Genomic DNA, 17,916 nt, shown 5'->3' on the forward strand with positions numbered 1-17,916 from the left:
TCACAATACCAGGCAGCCATTGCAAGTGTACCCATGAGTTTACCTGTCAATTGCCAGGGTTAGAAGGCCGTTCTATTAATTCTTATTTCTATGGTTTCAGCATAGAGCCCCACACTGGAGGTGTCATACTACCCATAAAACCTAGCGGTCAAACCGGGAAATGGTTCCAATAGTTTTTACACCATTCATTTTTCCCATAGGGGATTTTAGAAACACTTAAAATAAGGAATGTGTTACGTGTAGGCTAACCCTGGCGTGACGTTTTGATAACCATATAACCATCTTTCGGACAAGATTACTTTTATCAGTATATTCGACTCTATTTACTCTCAGATTTGAAAATGCTAAATAGCATCAAAGTAGACATAATGCAAGACTACAAATTCCTGCACGTCATCTCTAGCTGACCCCTTTGCTAACAGGTATTGTGTCACTTTAAAACTTGCCCAAGACAGTTCATTGAATTGTCCATTTAAAGACATTATCCAATTTATGAATTACTACATTTAGCTAACATTAGATAGTTAATCCAGAGATTCTTAACTTTGCCTCGATTCGGCAGTCTCGTCCAGATCATCATGGTGTTGTTGTTTTTATCGCACTGCTTTGCTTTATCTTGGCCAGGTCGCAGTTGTAAATGAGAACTTGTTCTCAACTGGCTTACCTGGTTAAATAAAGGTGAAATAAATAAATAAATAAAAATGGCATTTTTAGTTCTTTATGATAGCCACATTATCAGCTAATTAGCATTTCATTTGTTGGGGGTAAATACAGACAAATATATTTATAAGTGAACTTGTCCGAGAGAGATTTACAAGGTTATCAAAAGGTAAGCCTTCACTAAACACAGCCCTTTTTTAAGTGTTTCTAAAATCCCCTATGGGAAAGATTAATGGTGAAAAAACGATTGTAACAATTTCCCCGTTTGACCGCTAGGTTTTATGAGTTATGACTCACACTGTGACACTCTTTTGTCTCAATGAAGAGTTTGGCCTTCGACTATGGAGGACTAAAAGTGCCACAATTAAATAAATAAATACACCATTAAATAATTACTTAAATGTGTCATTAATTAATTAAAATTTGAATTAAATACATAAATGTGTTATTAAATGTGTCATTAATTAATTCAAATACCGATTCATTTTATGTAAAATACATATATAATTATTTCACTATTTACATTTACATTTCATGATCCTGCATTGCAGTGATTCATGAATTACTTAAAACTGTCAAACTGACCCATCAAAGTCAGTGGGCGGGGCTAACGCGAATCTAGTCTGATCCATTGCTTTGGTCTGAAGTAGAGTAGGCCAACCTGGATAGAGACAATGGAGGATCTCCGTGACCTTTCCAGGGAGTTGGTTAGAGACATTTTAAACTTAGCAGAGGATGTAGAAGCAGGACCTGCTGACCCAGAGCATGTAGCTAGTAAAGCAGAGGAACTTATTGAAGTTGTTGGAGTCATCAACCAACGTAGAGGTGAATAGCGCCACCCAGTGTATTGGAATGTGTTCAGTAGCTCTGCATCAATCCATTATCCGGAATTGATTTGTCTTGGCTTGATGCAGAGGGTAACCAATCAGGCGTTAGGTTCCGCCTACCAACTTTTGATGGGTCAGTTTGACAGTTTTAAGTAATTCAGGAAGCACTCCAACGCAGGACCATGAAATGTAAATGTAAATAGTGAAATTATTATATATGTATTTTACATAAAATGAATCGGTATTTGAATTAATTAATGACACATTTAATAACACATTTATGTATTTAATTCAAATTTTAATTAATTAATGACACATTTAAGTAATTATTTAATGGTGTATTTATTTATTTAATTGTGGCACTTTTAGTCCTCCATATTCGACTAGCCACGTGTGACATACAAGCCCAGTTACAAGCCTGCTAGGAGTTATGCTGCGTTCCAAATAACTGGGAAATCTAAAAAATACGAGGTCAAATCCAAACGTCAGTGATCTTCAGGTTGGAAAGTTGGAGCTCAAGAAAGAGGCCTGAGTTCCCGAGTTGGATGACAGTTCAAATCGATTTTTCCCAGTCTGAGCTCATTTTCTTTCGGCTTCCCAGTTGTTTTGAACACCCTGAAGTCGGAAGTCAGCGACTTCCGAGTTCCCAATTGTTGTGAACGCTGCAAGCGGACGAGAAATATCTACGGTCATAGTATGGTAGAATGGGCCTCCCTAAAAATACGCCACTTAGATACATCTACAACCGGAAGTAACTTTCATAGCAGGTTAGGAGAGCATTTTCGCTAACTCTAACCCTTTTCCTAACCAAGCGGTATGTGATATTCATCATTAGGGTGGATAGTTGTTGTTTCACATTCAGGCATAGACTACTTTTTACAGTTATTTTACAGCTCTGCCTCTTAGTGCTGAGCGATTTAGTGCTTTTGAGGTCGGTTCGTTCAGTTTCGGTTCAATTATTAAACAATAATCATGGTTTTTGATTTCGGTTTTGATTGTTTGGGTTGAATGCTGTAACAACACAGAATAAAACCATTAATAATAGTCCCATGATGGTAGTGACTGCCCATTACTGCTTATCACTTATTAACCATCATTTATTCACATTACTTTAATAAAATATTAAAGTTGTGTTTATTCGCTACATTTGTTTTATTTGGTGACTTTCATTCCAAGTCACCATCTCATCTCTATAGAGCTGCTGCCTTTGCTGTCTGACAAAATCACTATTTTGTAGTTCTTCAAAGTAAATAAGGCATACTTTTATGATTTCTGAATACCAACGATCAATCACTTAAATCATGTATTTTCGGGTAGAGATCCCTTGAGAAGCAACAGCTGCTCTCTATATCCCCTCACGATGCGCATACTTCTGTCTCTTCCGTAGACAATATAAAAGAAACACAGACCAGACAAGTAATGTGCAGTGGATTATGGTCATTGTATGTCACGTAGCAGGTGCTCCGAATGTTTCGTGAATAATTTGTAATTTCTGTCACCTCAACACAATAACCTGACGCCTGAAAAGGTCCAGATGACACCAAAGAATGGACATATTCACTGACTTGGAAAATAATTTATAGATTAACCTTCAAAATAGTATGAGCTCACTGGTAATACTAAACATTTACATTTGAATAAAGTCCAGTTAAACAGCTAAAATGATGGGATGTATACATAGGTTATTGGTAAACTTGTTGGCTGTTTTAATTGTATTGGACAATTCTGGAAAGCTGCTATTCATATTCATTTTTTGACGATGTATGATTTCACATGTATCACTTGGGAACGAATGTGTTCTTCCCATTCGTCCACCCACTGCATACTTAGCTATGCCGCGTTCAAAACAAACGGGAACTGTGAACTCTTACAAAACGGCGAACATTTTATACTCACGTCATTTTACTGCGTCTACAGTACATTTGTTTGGAAAAAGAAGATGGCTTCAGGGTCAGCCGGACAAGACACAGAACTGGATGAGTTATTGGACAGTATGATTTTACATTACTTCCTGAGTGAAGTGTGATTGTAATCAATCCTGCCAATACATTAATTCATACAAAGAATGGTGTCAAACGTGGAGCAACGCGCCTTGTTAGCTAGCTAGCTAACGTTAGCCAGTTTAGCTGGTGGAATTTGGTTGGATCTGCCTGCCAAGTCCAAAACGAAAGCCAGGCATTATCTTACAAAATCTTCTGCCTTTTGCAGTTTACAAAGACGTCATCATTAGCGTTACAACGCTACAGCAGATGGCTCAGTGGGGGTTTATATGATATCATAATTTGTCGTTAGCTTTGACACCGATTTGACAGAATTGAAACGGCATCAAATGTAGAAAGCTAAACTGCCCTTGAATTATTATAATAATTATTTAATTTTTTATGGATGAAGCACTAGTATGACAGCTAGTGTGATCTGGATTGACAGAAAGCTCTGTCATTGTTTATGTCAACTGGATAACCAATTTGAATGTATAATGGTTTTGCATACTAGTAACCAATACCACTTTGTGTATTATTAGATACAGCCGGCTGCCAGACTAGACTAGAGACTACTGTTATCTTGATAGGATGAATTGAATGCAATTACCATATCATAATTTGCCGTTTTTGGGGAAGTTTTGCTGAGTTTCTAAAGTAGAAGTAGTGACCTCATCAAACTGAGTTTGATAATCAACTAATACATGACTGAATTGCACATTGACCCTGACTTTAAAGAGTTGACCTTTGTCCTCTAACTACCTGATCAATCTCTTCACCTTGCCTTGACCATGCTTCCACCAGCTCCTGTTAAATGCTGACATCTGTGCCACAGCATCTCCACTTCTACTGTCTTTCCTCTATTAAAGGTGCGCTCGATGACTTTGACAAGACAAACTCGGCCCCCTCGGGCCCAGCCCCTGCTGCTGCCGTGCCCCCATCAGCCAAGGGCAGTGAGGAGAAAGTAAGTGAATCTTTTCCCTGGTTTCTAGAATGTCCCCTAACTTCACCAATTGCCTGGTGCTTGCTTATAAGAAGCTCTAGTTGTTAGTGTTCTGATTGTGGTACAGAAGGTATCTTTCAGTGTTTCCTCAATGTCTGTCAACCCTTCCCTCTAAATTTCTGTCTGTGAATGGGGGAAGACCAATTGACCAAGATTTTGTTTACCTGTTGATGCACATCTCTCTAGCCCCCTCTACTGGAGGACAGTCAGTTCTTCGAGGCTCTGTTTGAAGGGGAGATGGCCTCTCAGGCAAAGGAGGAGTGGGAGAAAGCCATGACTGAACTTGCACAGGAAGAGCCTGAGCTGCTGCAACACTTTCACAAATTGTCAGAGGCAGCAGGGAAAGTTGGTAAGCATCCACATATTTTCAGTTCTGTTCTTACGTGCCCATCTATTTTTATTCATGTCAGTGTTTTTTCCCCTGTGTTTTGCTGATTATTTTTTGGGGGGGACAGGTACTGATGTAGCCTCCCAACAAGAATTCACTTCCTGTCTCAAAGATACCCTCAGTGGATTGGCGAAAAATGCAGACAATTTACAGGTAGTTCCGATTATTATAATTTGGACGTTTTCTGAAAATATTGACCATTTTTGGAATGCCTGTTTCTTTGCACTTCAATGCATTTCAGACTGTTCTCTTGTTTTTATTAATCAGAGTGCAGGATTGGCTGGAGAGGATCTGGCAAAGACTCTGGAAGGGCTGGATTTGGATGAGGGTGGAGAGCGGGGCGGGCAAGATGGAAACATCCTGCCGATCATGCAGTCCATCATGCAGAATCTTCTCTCCAAGGAAGTGCTCTACCCATCTCTCAAAGAAATCACTGAGAAGGTTAGTGTGTTTTTTCTGGGTTTATGTTTGGGTTTTCCCTCAAATTATATTGTTAACAGGCCACTTGCAGTTGTTTATTCTTATTTTGATATGTCTTGCGCTCGTATGCCCTTTACACAACTTTCTAACCGGATAACTGATTGTCATTCACTCCTCATGCAGTATCCTGAGTGGCTGAACGGCAATCATCAGTCCCTCCCCCCAGATCAGTTCCAGCGCTACGAACAGCAGCACAAGGTCATGGGAGAGATCTGCAGCCAGTTTGAGAAGGAGGGAGATGGGGAGAATAGCTTTGAGAGCATTCTGGAACTCATGCAGCAGGTGAGACAAACTTGCATGAACTGTTGGTTGTCCATACTGATGGTTTCCTGTGCATGGATATTGATTATGAGTTATTATCTGAATTTTCAGCTACAAGACCTGGGCCAACCACCGAAAGAGCTGGCTGGTGAATCGGTATGTTTCTCCTCTCTCTTTCTTTGTCTACCAACCTATCTTTGTTAGTGCAGCTGTATAGTAATGTTAAATTAAACCCCCTATCTGTTTTCCCCCATCAGCCACCTGGCCTAAACTTTGACCTGGAATCCCTGAATCTCCCAGGAGCCTCTGGGACTGGAGCTGCAGAGCAGTGCTCGATCATGTGATCTCAGAACAGCCAGTTCATTTGAAACACAGACTAGGGGCTGACGAGAGAGGACCATCAATCACTAGAGCAGAAGGACAACAAGACTTTGTACTGCTCTCCTCCTAACATATGTTTCTGTGTCAAAATAGAAGGGCGGCACAACAAACCAATCATCACATAACTGATTTTAAATCAATTGCTTTGTCATAATAAGCTCTTCCAGGTCGTAGCATTCCCACACACAGCTCAACTGACTAGCACTTGACTTATTTTACATTTACGTCATTTAGCAGACGCTCTTATCCAGAGCGACTTACAAGAGCAATTAGGGTTAAGTGCCTTGCTCAAGGGCACATCAACAGATTTTTCACCTAGTCGGCTCGGGGATTAGAACCAGCGACCTTTCGGTTACTGGCACAACGCTCTTAACCACTAAGTTACCTGCCGCCCCTGTTTAGCCTCATGGTAGGACTGGTTGAACTGCCCTATTGGTTAAAACGGTGCCTTGCACATTTTTCTTGAGAATTAGAGAATGTTCATTATTGTTATGAGTCTTACAGAAGGGATAATAGGGTTCTCTGTTGTAAGAGTTGCTGAGTGATGAGTGAGTTGTATCATGGGGCTGCGTGCCTAACGAAGGTTGTTGAGTCAGTGTCACAGTTCCACTCATCAATAAAGTAACACTAACACCCCGGGGGTTGATTAGGTTGTTTCTGACCACTAGTTTAGATTTACAAAATGTGTCATTTTCAACATTAATACTGTTAATATAACAAATGGGTGTAGATTAATATTGATGGTTGCCTAACCAGTGTACATTTGTGAATTATTTAAAGAAAAGAAAATGCAAGAGTTATACTTGCCTCGTTCTAATTTCATAACATAATCATAAGACGGCTAGCTGATTTGAGAGACTTTACCTGGGTTCTCGGTTAGTTATATCTTCCCAATAACTGCCATGTTGTACCAGAGACGGTATACTGGTCTGTGCACATGATTTGACCTCTAGTTTTCATGACGTTGGTTCAAAAGTAATTGTTACACCGATAAGAGTCCACAGCCTCAGAGCCAGTTATGCGGCCAATTATGACATGTTTATACAGTGAGGGAAAAAAGTATTTGATCCCCTGCTGATTTTGTACGTTTGCCCACTGACAAAGAAATGATCAGTCTATAATTTTAATGGTAGGTTTATTTAAACAGTGAGAGACAGTATAACAACAAAAAAATCCAGAAAAACGCATGTCAAAAATGTTATAAATTGATTTGCATTTTAATGAGGGAAATAAGTATTTGACCCCTCTGCAAAACATGACTTAGTACTTGGTGGCAAAACCCTTGTTCGCAATCACAGAGGTCAGACATTTCTTGTAGTTGGCCACCAGGTTTGCACACAACTCAGGAGAGATTTTGTCCCACTCCTCTTTGCAGATCTTCTCCAAGTCATTAAGGTTTCGAGGCTGACGTTTGGCAACTCGAACCTTCATCTCCCTCCACAGATTTTCTATGGGATTAAGGTCTGGAGACTGGCTAGGCCACTCCAGGACCTTAATGTGCTTCTTCTTGAGCCACTCCTTTGTTGCCTTGGCCGTGTGTTTTGGGTCATTGTCATGCTGGAATACCCATCCACGACCCATTTTCAATGCCCTGGCTGAGGGAAGGAGGTTCTCACCCAAGATTTGACGGTACATGGCCCTGTCAATCGTCCCTTTGATGCAGTGAAGTTGTCCTGTCCCCTTAGCAGAAAAACACCCCCAAAGCATAATGTTTCCACCTCCATATTTGACGGTGGGGATGGTGTTCTTGGGGTCATAGGCAGCATTCCTCCTCCAAACACGGCGAGTTGAGTTGATGCCAAAGACCTCGATTTTGGTCTCATCTGACCACAACACTTTCACCCAGTTCTCCTCTGAATCATTCAGATGTTCATTGGCAAACTTCAGACGGCCCTGTAAAAAAAATGTAAATATGTGCTTTCTTGAGCAGGGGGACCTTGCGGGCGCTGCAGGATTTCAGGCCTTCACGGCGTAGTGTGTTACCAATTGTTTTCTTGGTGACTATGGTCCCAGCTGCCTTGAGATCATTTACAAGATCCTCCCGCGTAGTTCTGGGCTGATTCCTCACCGTTCTCATGATCATTGCAACTCCACGAGGTGAGATCTTGCATGGAGCCCCAGGCCAAGGGAGATTGACAGGTCTTTTGTGTTTCTTCCATATGCGAATAATCGCACCAACTGTTGTCACCTTCTCACCAAGCTGCTTTGCGATGGTCTTGTAGCCCATTCCAGCCTTGTGTAGGTCTACAATCTTGTCCCTGACATCCTTGGAGAACTCTTTGGTCTTGGCCATGGTGGAGAGTTTGGAATCTGATTGATTGATTGCTTCTGTGGACAGGTGTCTTTTATACAGGTAACAAACTGAGATTAGGAGCACTCCCTTTAAGAGTGTGCTCCTAATCTCAGCTCGTTACCTGTATAAAAGACACCTGGGAGCCAGAAATCTTTCTGATTGAGAGGGGTCAAATACTTATTTCCCTCATTAAAATGCAAATCAATTTATAACATTTTTTACATGCGTTTTTCTGGATTTTTTTGTTGTTATTCTGTCTCTCACTGTTCAAGTAAACCTACCATCAAAATTATATACTCATAATTTCTTTGTCAGTGGGCAAACAGGGGATCAAATACTTTTTTTCCTCACTGTAAGTTACATTATTCAAGTGTTTAAACCGGTTAGTTCATTTGGTGCCGTTGTTAGTGCATTGGCGCTCGGACTACATGGGTTCGAGTCGCGATGGGGCTAAAGCCAAGGTCGGTCAGCAACCGTGGGAGTTACGATGGACCTCGATTCCCGGGGTCGTCTGTCCAGTAGTAGGACCGCAGCCAAACAACAGACGCCACTAAGATGGTTAACTTTTTGGGGACTACAACCCTCTTAGCTTTTTATGTCTCTAGAATTTATGTCGACGTTATGAAAAAGAGTGTGTGACACCAACGTGAACACAATCTCGAAATAGGATTTGGGCCATCGGGAGAAAAGGCTGTGTTTCGCGTGATTATATTGAAACAGGTACCACTACCGGTATGTGACCCTGCTTTGATCTAAAGAAAAACAATCAAAATAATTATAATATATGCTATTTATTTGTTAAAGCGATAGATACAATTACAAACATTTAAAACATTTTATGAGAACCTTTAGTGTTGATTTTAAGTGATGTGCGAAAAAGACTTTTCCCAGTGGCCTTTGCTGTGGGCACAGTGATAGTAGAGTTAGAATTATTGTGCAAGTAGTACCCCCCCTCATGTTTGCCAGTGGTTTGCTGTTTCTTTAGTTTAGAGGGAGTGGAGTGACCTTGACATTCCTTATATTTCATATGCCAACATATGCATTGACTGAATCTTAGGGAGTAGCCTTAGTTAGTAATGATTTTCATTAGTCGAATTGGGTGACTTCATTAGGCTACCTGTATGTACTCTTCCATGCCCTACATCCAGACATGTCCTGGTCGTAGAATTTATTGGCAGCTGGCATCTAGAGCGGACACCTCATCACCTCAAACAATGTGACTTAATCAATTTGCATCACTTGTGGTAAACATACATCAGGTTGATAGACTCATATTTGTATATGGCTGTGAGGGGAGATGAAGGTAGCCTATTGTTGCCACATGTTACTGCAAGAAGAAAATTATCAGACCATGTAACACTGTCAGAGCTGATAGCCTTTGTTCAGGACTGTTGTCGTTCATCCAATTATTTCTACACGATTAGCTACATCTTTCCACTGTCATCATTCAATCATCAGCCTGAATATATTGTATAAATAAATTAACTCTGTATAATATTCATTATATATACAAAAGTATGTGGACACCCTTTCAAATTAGTGGATTCGGCTATTTCAGCCACACCCGTTGCTGACAGGTGTATAAAATGGAGCATACAGCCATGCAATCTCCATATACAAACATTTGCAGTAGAATGGCCTTACTGAAGAGCTCAGTGACTTCAAACGTGGCACCATCATAGGAGGCCACCATTGCAACAAGTCAGTTCGTCAAATTTCTGCCCTGCTAGAACTGCCCCTACTGTAAGTGAAGTTATTTGAAGTGGAAACATCTAGGAGCAACAACGGCTCAGCCGCGAAGTGGTAGGCCACACAAGCACACAGAACCGGACCGCCGAGTGCTGTAGTGCGAAAAAACGTCTGTCCTCGGTTGCAACACTCACTACCGAGTTCCAAACCGTCTCTGGCAGCAACGTCAGCACAAGAACTGTTAGTCGGGAGCTTCATGAAATGGGTTTCCATGGCCGAGCAGCCGCACACGAGCCTAAGATCACCATTGGACTCTGGAAACGCGTTCTCTGGAGTAATGAATCATGCTTCACCATCTGGCAGTCCAACAGACAAATCTGGGTTTGGTGGATGCCAGGAGAACACTACCTGCCCCAATGCATAGTGCCAACTGTAAAGTTTAGTGGAGGAGGAATAATGGTCTGGGGCTGTTTTTCATGGTTCGGGCTAGGCCCCTTAGTTCCAGTGAAGGGAAATCTTAATGCTACAGAATACAATGACATTCTAGATGATTCTGTGCTTCCAATTTTGTGACAGTTGTAACAGTTTGGGGAAGGCCCTTTCCTGGTTCAGCATGACAATGCCCCGGTGCACAAAGCGAGGTCCCTACAGAAATGGTTTGTTGAGATCGGTGTGGAAGAACTTGACTTGCCTGCACCTGACCTCAACCCCATCGAACACCTTAGGGATGAATTGGAACGCCGACTGCGAGCCAGGCCTAATCGCCCAACATCAGTGCCCGACCTCACTAATGCTCGTGGCTGAATGGAAGCAAATCCCCACAGCAATGTTCCAACATCTAGTGGAAAGCCTTCCCAGAAGAGTGGAGGTTGTTATAGCAGCAAAGGGGGGACCAACTCCATATTAATGCCCAAGATTTTGGAATGAGATGTTCGAAGAGCAGGTGTCCACATACTTCTGGTCATGTAGTGTATATTATGAAATAAACTAACAATGTTTATGAATAAACAAACCAACTCAGTTATGTTTTCCTTTTGTTTTATGTTCTGTTCAGATCTGAAGAAAGATCATTGCTGGTTGAAAACACTTAATGTGTAACAAATCCTTGTAATGTCACATGTGCAATGGCTCAAATTGATTAATTTAAATGATTGAGGTTTTATGTGAGCTATTTAAACGATAATTGCTGATGCCACATAATTAATTCAGTACATCTCATTGGGATGCCAGCCCCGTCAGTAGACTGTAGAGTTGGCTCCATCATCACTGCGCGGTGGCGTGGAGCTTTTTGCGTCAGCTGTAAAGGCGTACGTGAATGAACTTTATTGTTCCCAAGCAGAAAAACATTGTACCGGTGGACGTGTCAGGAAACAGTCGCGACAAGTAAATGGGCTAAAGAAGCAGTTGGGAAACAGTTTGCGAAAAATAACAGTTTTAAATACGTTTATTTTAATTTAATTTTAAATATTTTCAGCGTGATATTGTCATCATTCATATAGCTAGCTAACGTTGGTTATCACCGCGTTCTTAAGATGTTGACCAAATTCGAGACGAAGTCGGCCCGTGTGAAAGGTAAGCTAACACCGTTCGCAGCCTGTGTTAGTTAGCTAACGACGTTGCCCATGTTCATGTAAAATGTATTTGTAAATTGACAAGACATATTTATTGATTAGATTAGCAATGTTATTGTCACGTTCTCTAGATCATTCATGACTTAGATGGCTACTACCCTCTGATTGCAAGGAAACGTACGCTATCTTCGCTAATGCTAACTACACTACATGACCAAAAGTAGTTATGTGGACACCTGCTCATCGAACATCTCATTTCAAAATCATGGGCATTAATATGGAGTTGGTCCCCCGTTTGCTGCTTTGCTATGCTGCTTTCCACTAGATGTTTGAACATTGCTTCTGGGACTTGCTTCCATTCAGCCACGACTGAGTTCCGGCACTGATGTTGGGCGATTAGGCCTGGCTCGCAGTCGGCGTTCCATTTCATCGCAAAGGTGTTTGATGGGGTTGAGGTCAGGGTTCAGTGCAGTCCAAGTTCTTCCACACTCGACAAACCATTTCTGTATCGACAACCATTTCCTCTCATTGTGCACGGGGGCATTGTCATGCTGAAACAGAATAGGGCCTTCCCCAAACTGTTACAACTGTCACAAAGTTGGAAGCACAGAATCGTCTAGAATGACATTGTATGTTTTAGCGTTAAGATTTCCCTTCACCGGAACTAAGGCCCCTAGCCCAAACCATGAAAAACAGCCCCAGACCATTATTCCTTCTCCACCAAACTTTACAGTTGGCACTATGCATTGGGGCAGGTAATGTTCTCCTGGCATCCACCAAACCCAGATTTGTCTGTTGGACTGCCAGATGGTGAAGCATGATTCATTACTCCAGAGAACGCGTTTCCAGAGTCCAATGGCGGTGAGCTTTACACCACTCCAGCTGAAGCTTGGGATTGCGCATGGTGATCTTAGGCTTGTGTGCGGCTGCTCGGCCATGGAAACACATTTCATGACGCTCCAGACGAACAGTTATTTTACCGATTTGCTTCCAGAGGCAGTTTGGAACTCGATAGTTAGTGTTGCAACCGAGGACAGACGATTTTTACGAGCTATGCACTTCAGCACTCGGGAGTCACGTTCTGTGAGCTTGTGTGGCCTGGCGCTTTGCGGCTGAGCCATTGTTGCTCCTAGACGTTTCTGCTTCACAATAACAACACTTACAGTAGACCTGGGCAGAAGGAGAGAAATTTGACAAACTGACTTGTTGGAAACGGGGCCTCCTATGACGGTGCCGCATTGAAAGTCACTGAGCTCTTCAGTAAGGCCATTCTACTGCCAATGTTTGTCTATGGAGATTGCATGGCTGTCTGCTCGATTTTATACACCTGTCCGCAACGGTGTGGCTGAAATAGCAGAATCCACTAATTTCGAAAGGGTGTCCACATACTTCTGTGTGTGTATAGTGTTGCTAGCCAGTCATCTGTGTATTTTAACACAAGTTTAGGGTTGTGCGATATGGCCCAAAACTCATATCTCGATTTGTTCAAACTTATGGGCGATTCACGATTTATATATCTCAATAAATAAATAAATATATACACACACACACAGTACCAGTCAAAAGTTTGGAAACATCTACTCTTTATTTTTACTATTTTTTACATTATAGAATAATAGTGATGACATCAAAACTATGAAATAACTCATATGGAATCATGTAGTAACCAAAGAAGTGTTAAACAAATCACAATATATGTTATATTTGAGTTAAAATAGCCACCCTTTGCCTTGACAGCTTTGCACACTCTTTGCATTCTCTCAACCAGCTTCATGAGGTAGTCACCTGGAATACATTTCAGTTAACAGGTGTGCCTTGTTAATTTGTGGAATTTCTTTCCTCCTTAATGTGTTTGAGACAATCAGTTGTGTTGTGACAAGGTAGAGGTAGTATACAGAAGATAGCCCTATTTGGTAAAAGTCCATATTATGGCAAGAACCGCTCAAATTAGCAAAGAGAAATGACAGTCCATCATTACTTTAAGACATGAAGGACAGTCAATATGGAAAATGTCAAGAACTTTGAACGTTTCTTCAAGTGCAGTTGCAAAAACCATCAAGCGCTATGATGAAACTGGCTCTCATGAGGACTGCCACAGCAATGGAAGACTCAGAGTTACCTCTGCTGCAGAGGATAAGTTCATTAGAGTTAACTGCACCTCAGATTGCAGCCCAAATAAATGCTTCACAGAGTTCAAGTCACAGACAAATCTCAACATCAACTGTTCAGAGGAGACTGCATGAATGGGGCCTTCATGGTTGAATTGCTGCAAAGAAACCACTACTAAAGGACACCAATGAGAAGAGACTTGCGTGGGCCAAGAAACACGAGCAATGGGCATTAGACCGGTGGAAATCTGTCCTTTTGGTCTGGAGTCCAAATTTGAGATTTTTGGTTCCAACCACCGTGTCTTTGTGAGACGCAGAGTAGGTGAACAGATGATCTCTGCATGTGTGGTTCCCACCGTGAAGCATGGAGGAGGATGTGTGATGGTGTGGGGGTGCTTTACTGGTGACAGTATCAGTGATTTATTTAGAATTCAAGGCACACTTAAACAGCATGGCTACCACAGCATTCTACAGTGATACGCCATCCCATCTGGTTTGTGCTTAGTGGGACTATCATTTTGTTTTTCAACAGGACAATGACCCAAAACACACCTCCAGGTGGTGTAAGGGCTATTTTACCAAGAAGGAGAGTGATGGAGTGCTTCATCAAAATCAAATGTTATTTGTCACATGCGCTGAATACAACAGCTGTAGACCTTACAGTGAAATGCTTACTTACAAGCCCTTAACCAACAATGCAGTTTTAAGAAAGAATACCAAAAAAATATAAAATAATACAAAATAAAAGTAACAAATGATTAAAGAGCAGCAGTAAAAATAACAATAGTGAGGCTATATACAGGGGGTATCGGTACCGAGTCAATGTGCAGGGGAACCGGTTAGTCGAGGTAATTGGGGTAATATGTACATGTAGGTAGAGATATTAAAGTGACTGCATAGATAATAAACTGAGTAGCAGCAGCGTAAAAGAAGGGTTGCGGGGCAATGCAAATATTCTGGGTAGCCATTTTATTAGATGTTCAGGAGTCTTCTGGCTTGGGGGTAGAAGCTGTTTAGAAGCCTCTTCGACCTAGACTTGGCGCTCCGGTACCGCTTGCCGTGCGGTAGCAGAAAGAACAGTCTATTACATTTACATTACATTTACGTCATTTAGCAGACGCTCTTATCCAGAGCGACTTACAAATTGGTGCATTCACCCTATAGCCAGTGGGATAACCACTTTACAATTGTTTTTTTTGGGGGGGTAGAAGGATTACTTTATCCTATCCCAGGTATTCCTTAAAGAGGTGGGGTTTCAAATGTCTCCGGAAGGTGGTGAGTGACTCCGCTGTCCTGGCGTCGTGAGGGAGCTTGTTCCACCATTGGGGTGCCAGAGCAGCGAACAGTTTTGACTGGGCTGAGCGGGAACTATGCTTCCGCAGAGGTAGGGGAGCCAGCAGGCCAGAGGTGGATGAACGCAATGCCCTCGTTTGGGTGTAGGGACTGATCAGAGCCTGAAGGTACAGAGGTGCCGTTCCCCTCACAGCTCCATAGGCAAGCACCATGGTCTTGTAACAGATGCGAGCTTCAACTGGAAGCCAGTGGAGTGTGCGGAGGAGCGGGGTGACGTGCGAGAACTTGGGAAGGTTGAACACCAGACGGGCTGAGGCATTCTGGATGAGTTGTAGGGGTTTAATGGCACAGGCAGGGAGCCCAGCCAACAGCGAGTTGCAGTAATCCAGACGGGAGATGACAAGTGCCTGGATTAGGACCTGTGCCGCTTCCTGTGTAAGGCAGGGTCGTACTCTCCGAATGTTGTAGAGCATGAACCTGCAGGATCGGGTCACCGCCTTGATGTTAGCGGAGAACGACAGGGTGTTGTCCAGGGTCAAGCCAAGGCTCTTTGCACTCTGGGAGGAGGACACAACGGAGTTGTCAACCGTGATGGCGAGATCATGGAACGGGCAGTCCTTCCCCGGGAGGAAGAGCAGCTCCGTCTTGCCAGGGTTCAGCTTGAGGTGGTGATCCGTCATCCATACTGATATGTCTGCCAGACATGCAGAGATGCGATTCGCCACCTGGTTATCAGAAGGGGGAAAGGAGAAGATTAGTTGTGTATCGTCAGCGTAGCAATGATAGGAGAGGCCATGTGAGGATATGACAGAGCCAAGTGACTTGGTGTATAGGGAGAATAGGAGAGGGCCTAGAACTGAGCCCTGGGGGACACCAGTGGTGAGAGCACGTGGTGCGGAGACAGCTTCTCGCCACGCCACTTGGTAGGAGCGACCGGTCAGGTAGGACGCAATCCAGGAGTGAGCCGCGCCGGAGATGCCCAGCTCGGAGAGGGTGGAGAGGAGGATCTGATGGTTCACAGTATCAAAGGCAGCAGACAGGTCTAGAAGGACAAGAGCAGAGGAGAGAGAGTTAGCTTTAGCAGTGCGGAGAGCCTCCGTGACACAGAGAAGAGCAGTCTCAGTTGAATGACCAGTCCTGAAACCTGACTGGTTTGGATCAAGAAGGTCATTCTGAGAGAGATAGCAAGAGAGTTGGCTAAAGACGGCACGCTCAATAGTTTTGGAAAGAAAAGAAAGAAGGGATACTGGTCTGTAGTTGTTGACATCAGTGGGATCGAGTGTTGGTTTTTTGAGAAGGGGTGCAACTCTCGCTCTCTTGAAGACGGAAGGGACATAGCCAGCGGTCAAGGATGAGTTGATCAGCGAGGTGAGGTAGGGGAGAAGGTCACCGGAGATGGTCTGGAGAAGAGAGGAGGGGATGGGGTCAAGCGGGCAGGTTGTTGGGCGGCCTGCAGTCACACGTCGCAAGATTTTATCTGGAGAGAGAGGGGAGAAAGAAGTCAAAGCATAGGGTAGGGCAGTGTGAGCAGGACCAGCAGTGTCATTAGACTTAACAAACGAGGATCGGATGTCGTCAACCTTCTTTTCAAAGTGGTTGACGAAGTCATCCACAGAGAGGGAGGATTCAGCAGTGAGGAGAATGTGGCAAAGAGCTTCCTAGGGTTAGAGGCAGATACTTGGAATTTAGAGTGGTAGAAAGTGGCCTTAGCAGCAGAAACAGATGAAGAAAATGTAGAGAGGAGGGAGTGAAAAGATGCCAGGTCGGCAGGGAGTTTAGTTTTCTTCCATTTCCGCTCAGCTGCCCGGAGCTCTGTTCTGTGAGCTCGCAATGAGTCATCAAGCCACGGAGCTGGAGGGGAGGACCGAGCCGGCCGGGAGGATAGGGGACACAGGGAGTCAAAGGATGCAGAAAGGGAGGAGAGGAGGGTTGAGGAGGCAGAATCAGGAGATTGGAGGGAGAAGGATTGAGCAGAGGGAAGAGATGATAGGATGGAAGAGGAGAGAGTAGTGGGAGAGAGAGAGCAAAGGTTGCGGCGGCGCATTACCATCTGTGTAGGGGCAGAGTGAGTAGTGTTGGAGGAGAGCGAGAGAGAAAAGGATACAAAGTAGTGGTCGGAGACATGGAGGGGAGTTGCAGTGAGATTAGTAGAAGAACAGCATCTAGTAAAGATGAGGTCAAGCGTATTGCCTGCCTTGTGAGTAGGGGGGACGGTGAGAGGGTGAGGTCAAAAGAGGAGAGGAGTGGAAAGAAGGAGGCAGAGAGAAATGAGTCAAATGTAGACGTAGGGAGGTTGAAATCCCCCAAAACTGTGAGGGGTGAGCCATCCTCAGGAAAGGAACTTATCAAGGCGTCAAGCTCATTGATGAACTCTCCAAGGGAACCTGGAGGGCGATAGATGACAAGGATATTAAGCTTAAATGGGCTAGTGACTGTGACAGCATGGAATTCAAATGAGGAGATAGACAGATGGGTTAGGGGAAAAATTGAGAATGACCACTTGGGAGAGATGAGGATTCCTGTGCCACCACCCCTCTGACCAGATGCTCTCGGGGTATGCGAGAACACATGGTCAGACGAGGAGAGCGCAGTAGGAGTAGCAGTGTTTTCAGTGGTAATCCATGTTTCCGTCAGCGCCAGGAAGTCGAGGGACTGGAGGGTAGCATAGGCTGGGATGAAGTCAGCCTTGTTGGCAGCAGAATGGCAGTTCCAGAGGCTGCCTGAGACCTGGAACTCCAGGTGTGTGGTGCGTGCAGGGACCACCAGGTTAGAGAGGCAGCAGCCACTCGGTGTGAGGCGTTTGTGTAGCCTGTGCGGAGAGGAGAGAACAGGGATAGGCAGAGGCATAGTTGACAGGCTGTAGCAGATGGCTACAATAATGCAGAGGAGATCGGAATGAAATGAACTAAACATCTGGGAAAGGAGAGAGCAGGGCCTCCCTCACCAAAACTAACAAATATAACTCTCCCAACTTCCACCTCAG

At 43.5% G+C, this 17,916-nt stretch overlaps 2 protein-coding genes across 3 annotated transcripts in view; both read left to right on the forward strand.

Moving 5' to 3' along the window:
- The first annotated feature begins 3,342 nt into the window (after window positions 1–3,342).
- Window positions 3,343–6,011, forward strand: LOC121581547 (peroxisomal biogenesis factor 19-like). The gene is made up of 8 exons (XM_041897044.2): window positions 3,343–3,478; window positions 4,336–4,430; window positions 4,656–4,818; window positions 4,925–5,010; window positions 5,125–5,298; window positions 5,461–5,619; window positions 5,710–5,754; window positions 5,856–6,011. The coding sequence occupies exons 1-8, from the start codon at window positions 3,427–3,429 to the stop codon at window positions 5,940–5,942; spliced, it is 861 nt and encodes a 286-aa protein (XP_041752978.1). The 5' UTR covers window positions 3,343–3,426; the 3' UTR covers window positions 5,943–6,011.
- A 5,288-nt stretch (window positions 6,012–11,299) lies between these two features.
- The window catches only part of LOC121581111 (coatomer subunit alpha-like), a 52,268-nt gene continuing 45,651 nt past the window's right edge, over window positions 11,300–17,916 (forward strand). For both annotated transcript variants that reach the window (XM_041896494.2, XM_041896495.2), the window contains exon 1: window positions 11,300–11,533. In XM_041896494.2, the coding sequence (XP_041752428.1) occupies window positions 11,494–11,533 (40 nt within the window). In that variant the 5' untranslated portion in view covers window positions 11,300–11,493. The remainder of the gene's footprint in view (window positions 11,534–17,916) is intronic.

The sequence above is a fragment of the Coregonus clupeaformis genome, chromosome 14, assembly GCF_020615455.1.
Source record: "Coregonus clupeaformis isolate EN_2021a chromosome 14, ASM2061545v1, whole genome shotgun sequence".
NCBI classification, from domain to species: domain Eukaryota; kingdom Metazoa; phylum Chordata; class Actinopteri; order Salmoniformes; family Salmonidae; genus Coregonus; species Coregonus clupeaformis.

Bases quoted from the DNA above. Each gene is read 5' to 3' on its own strand.
- LOC121581547 (XM_041897044.2), top strand. From the start codon at position 3,427: ATGGCTTCAGGGTCAGCCGGACAAGACACAGAACTGGATGAGTTATTG. The intron at 3,479-4,335 runs GTATGATTTTAC...CCTCTATTAAAG, and splicing joins ACTGGATGAGTTATTGGACA to GTGCGCTCGATGACTTTGAC. The intron at 5,755-5,855 runs GTATGTTTCTCC...TTCCCCCATCAG, and splicing joins AAGAGCTGGCTGGTGAATCG to CCACCTGGCCTAAACTTTGA.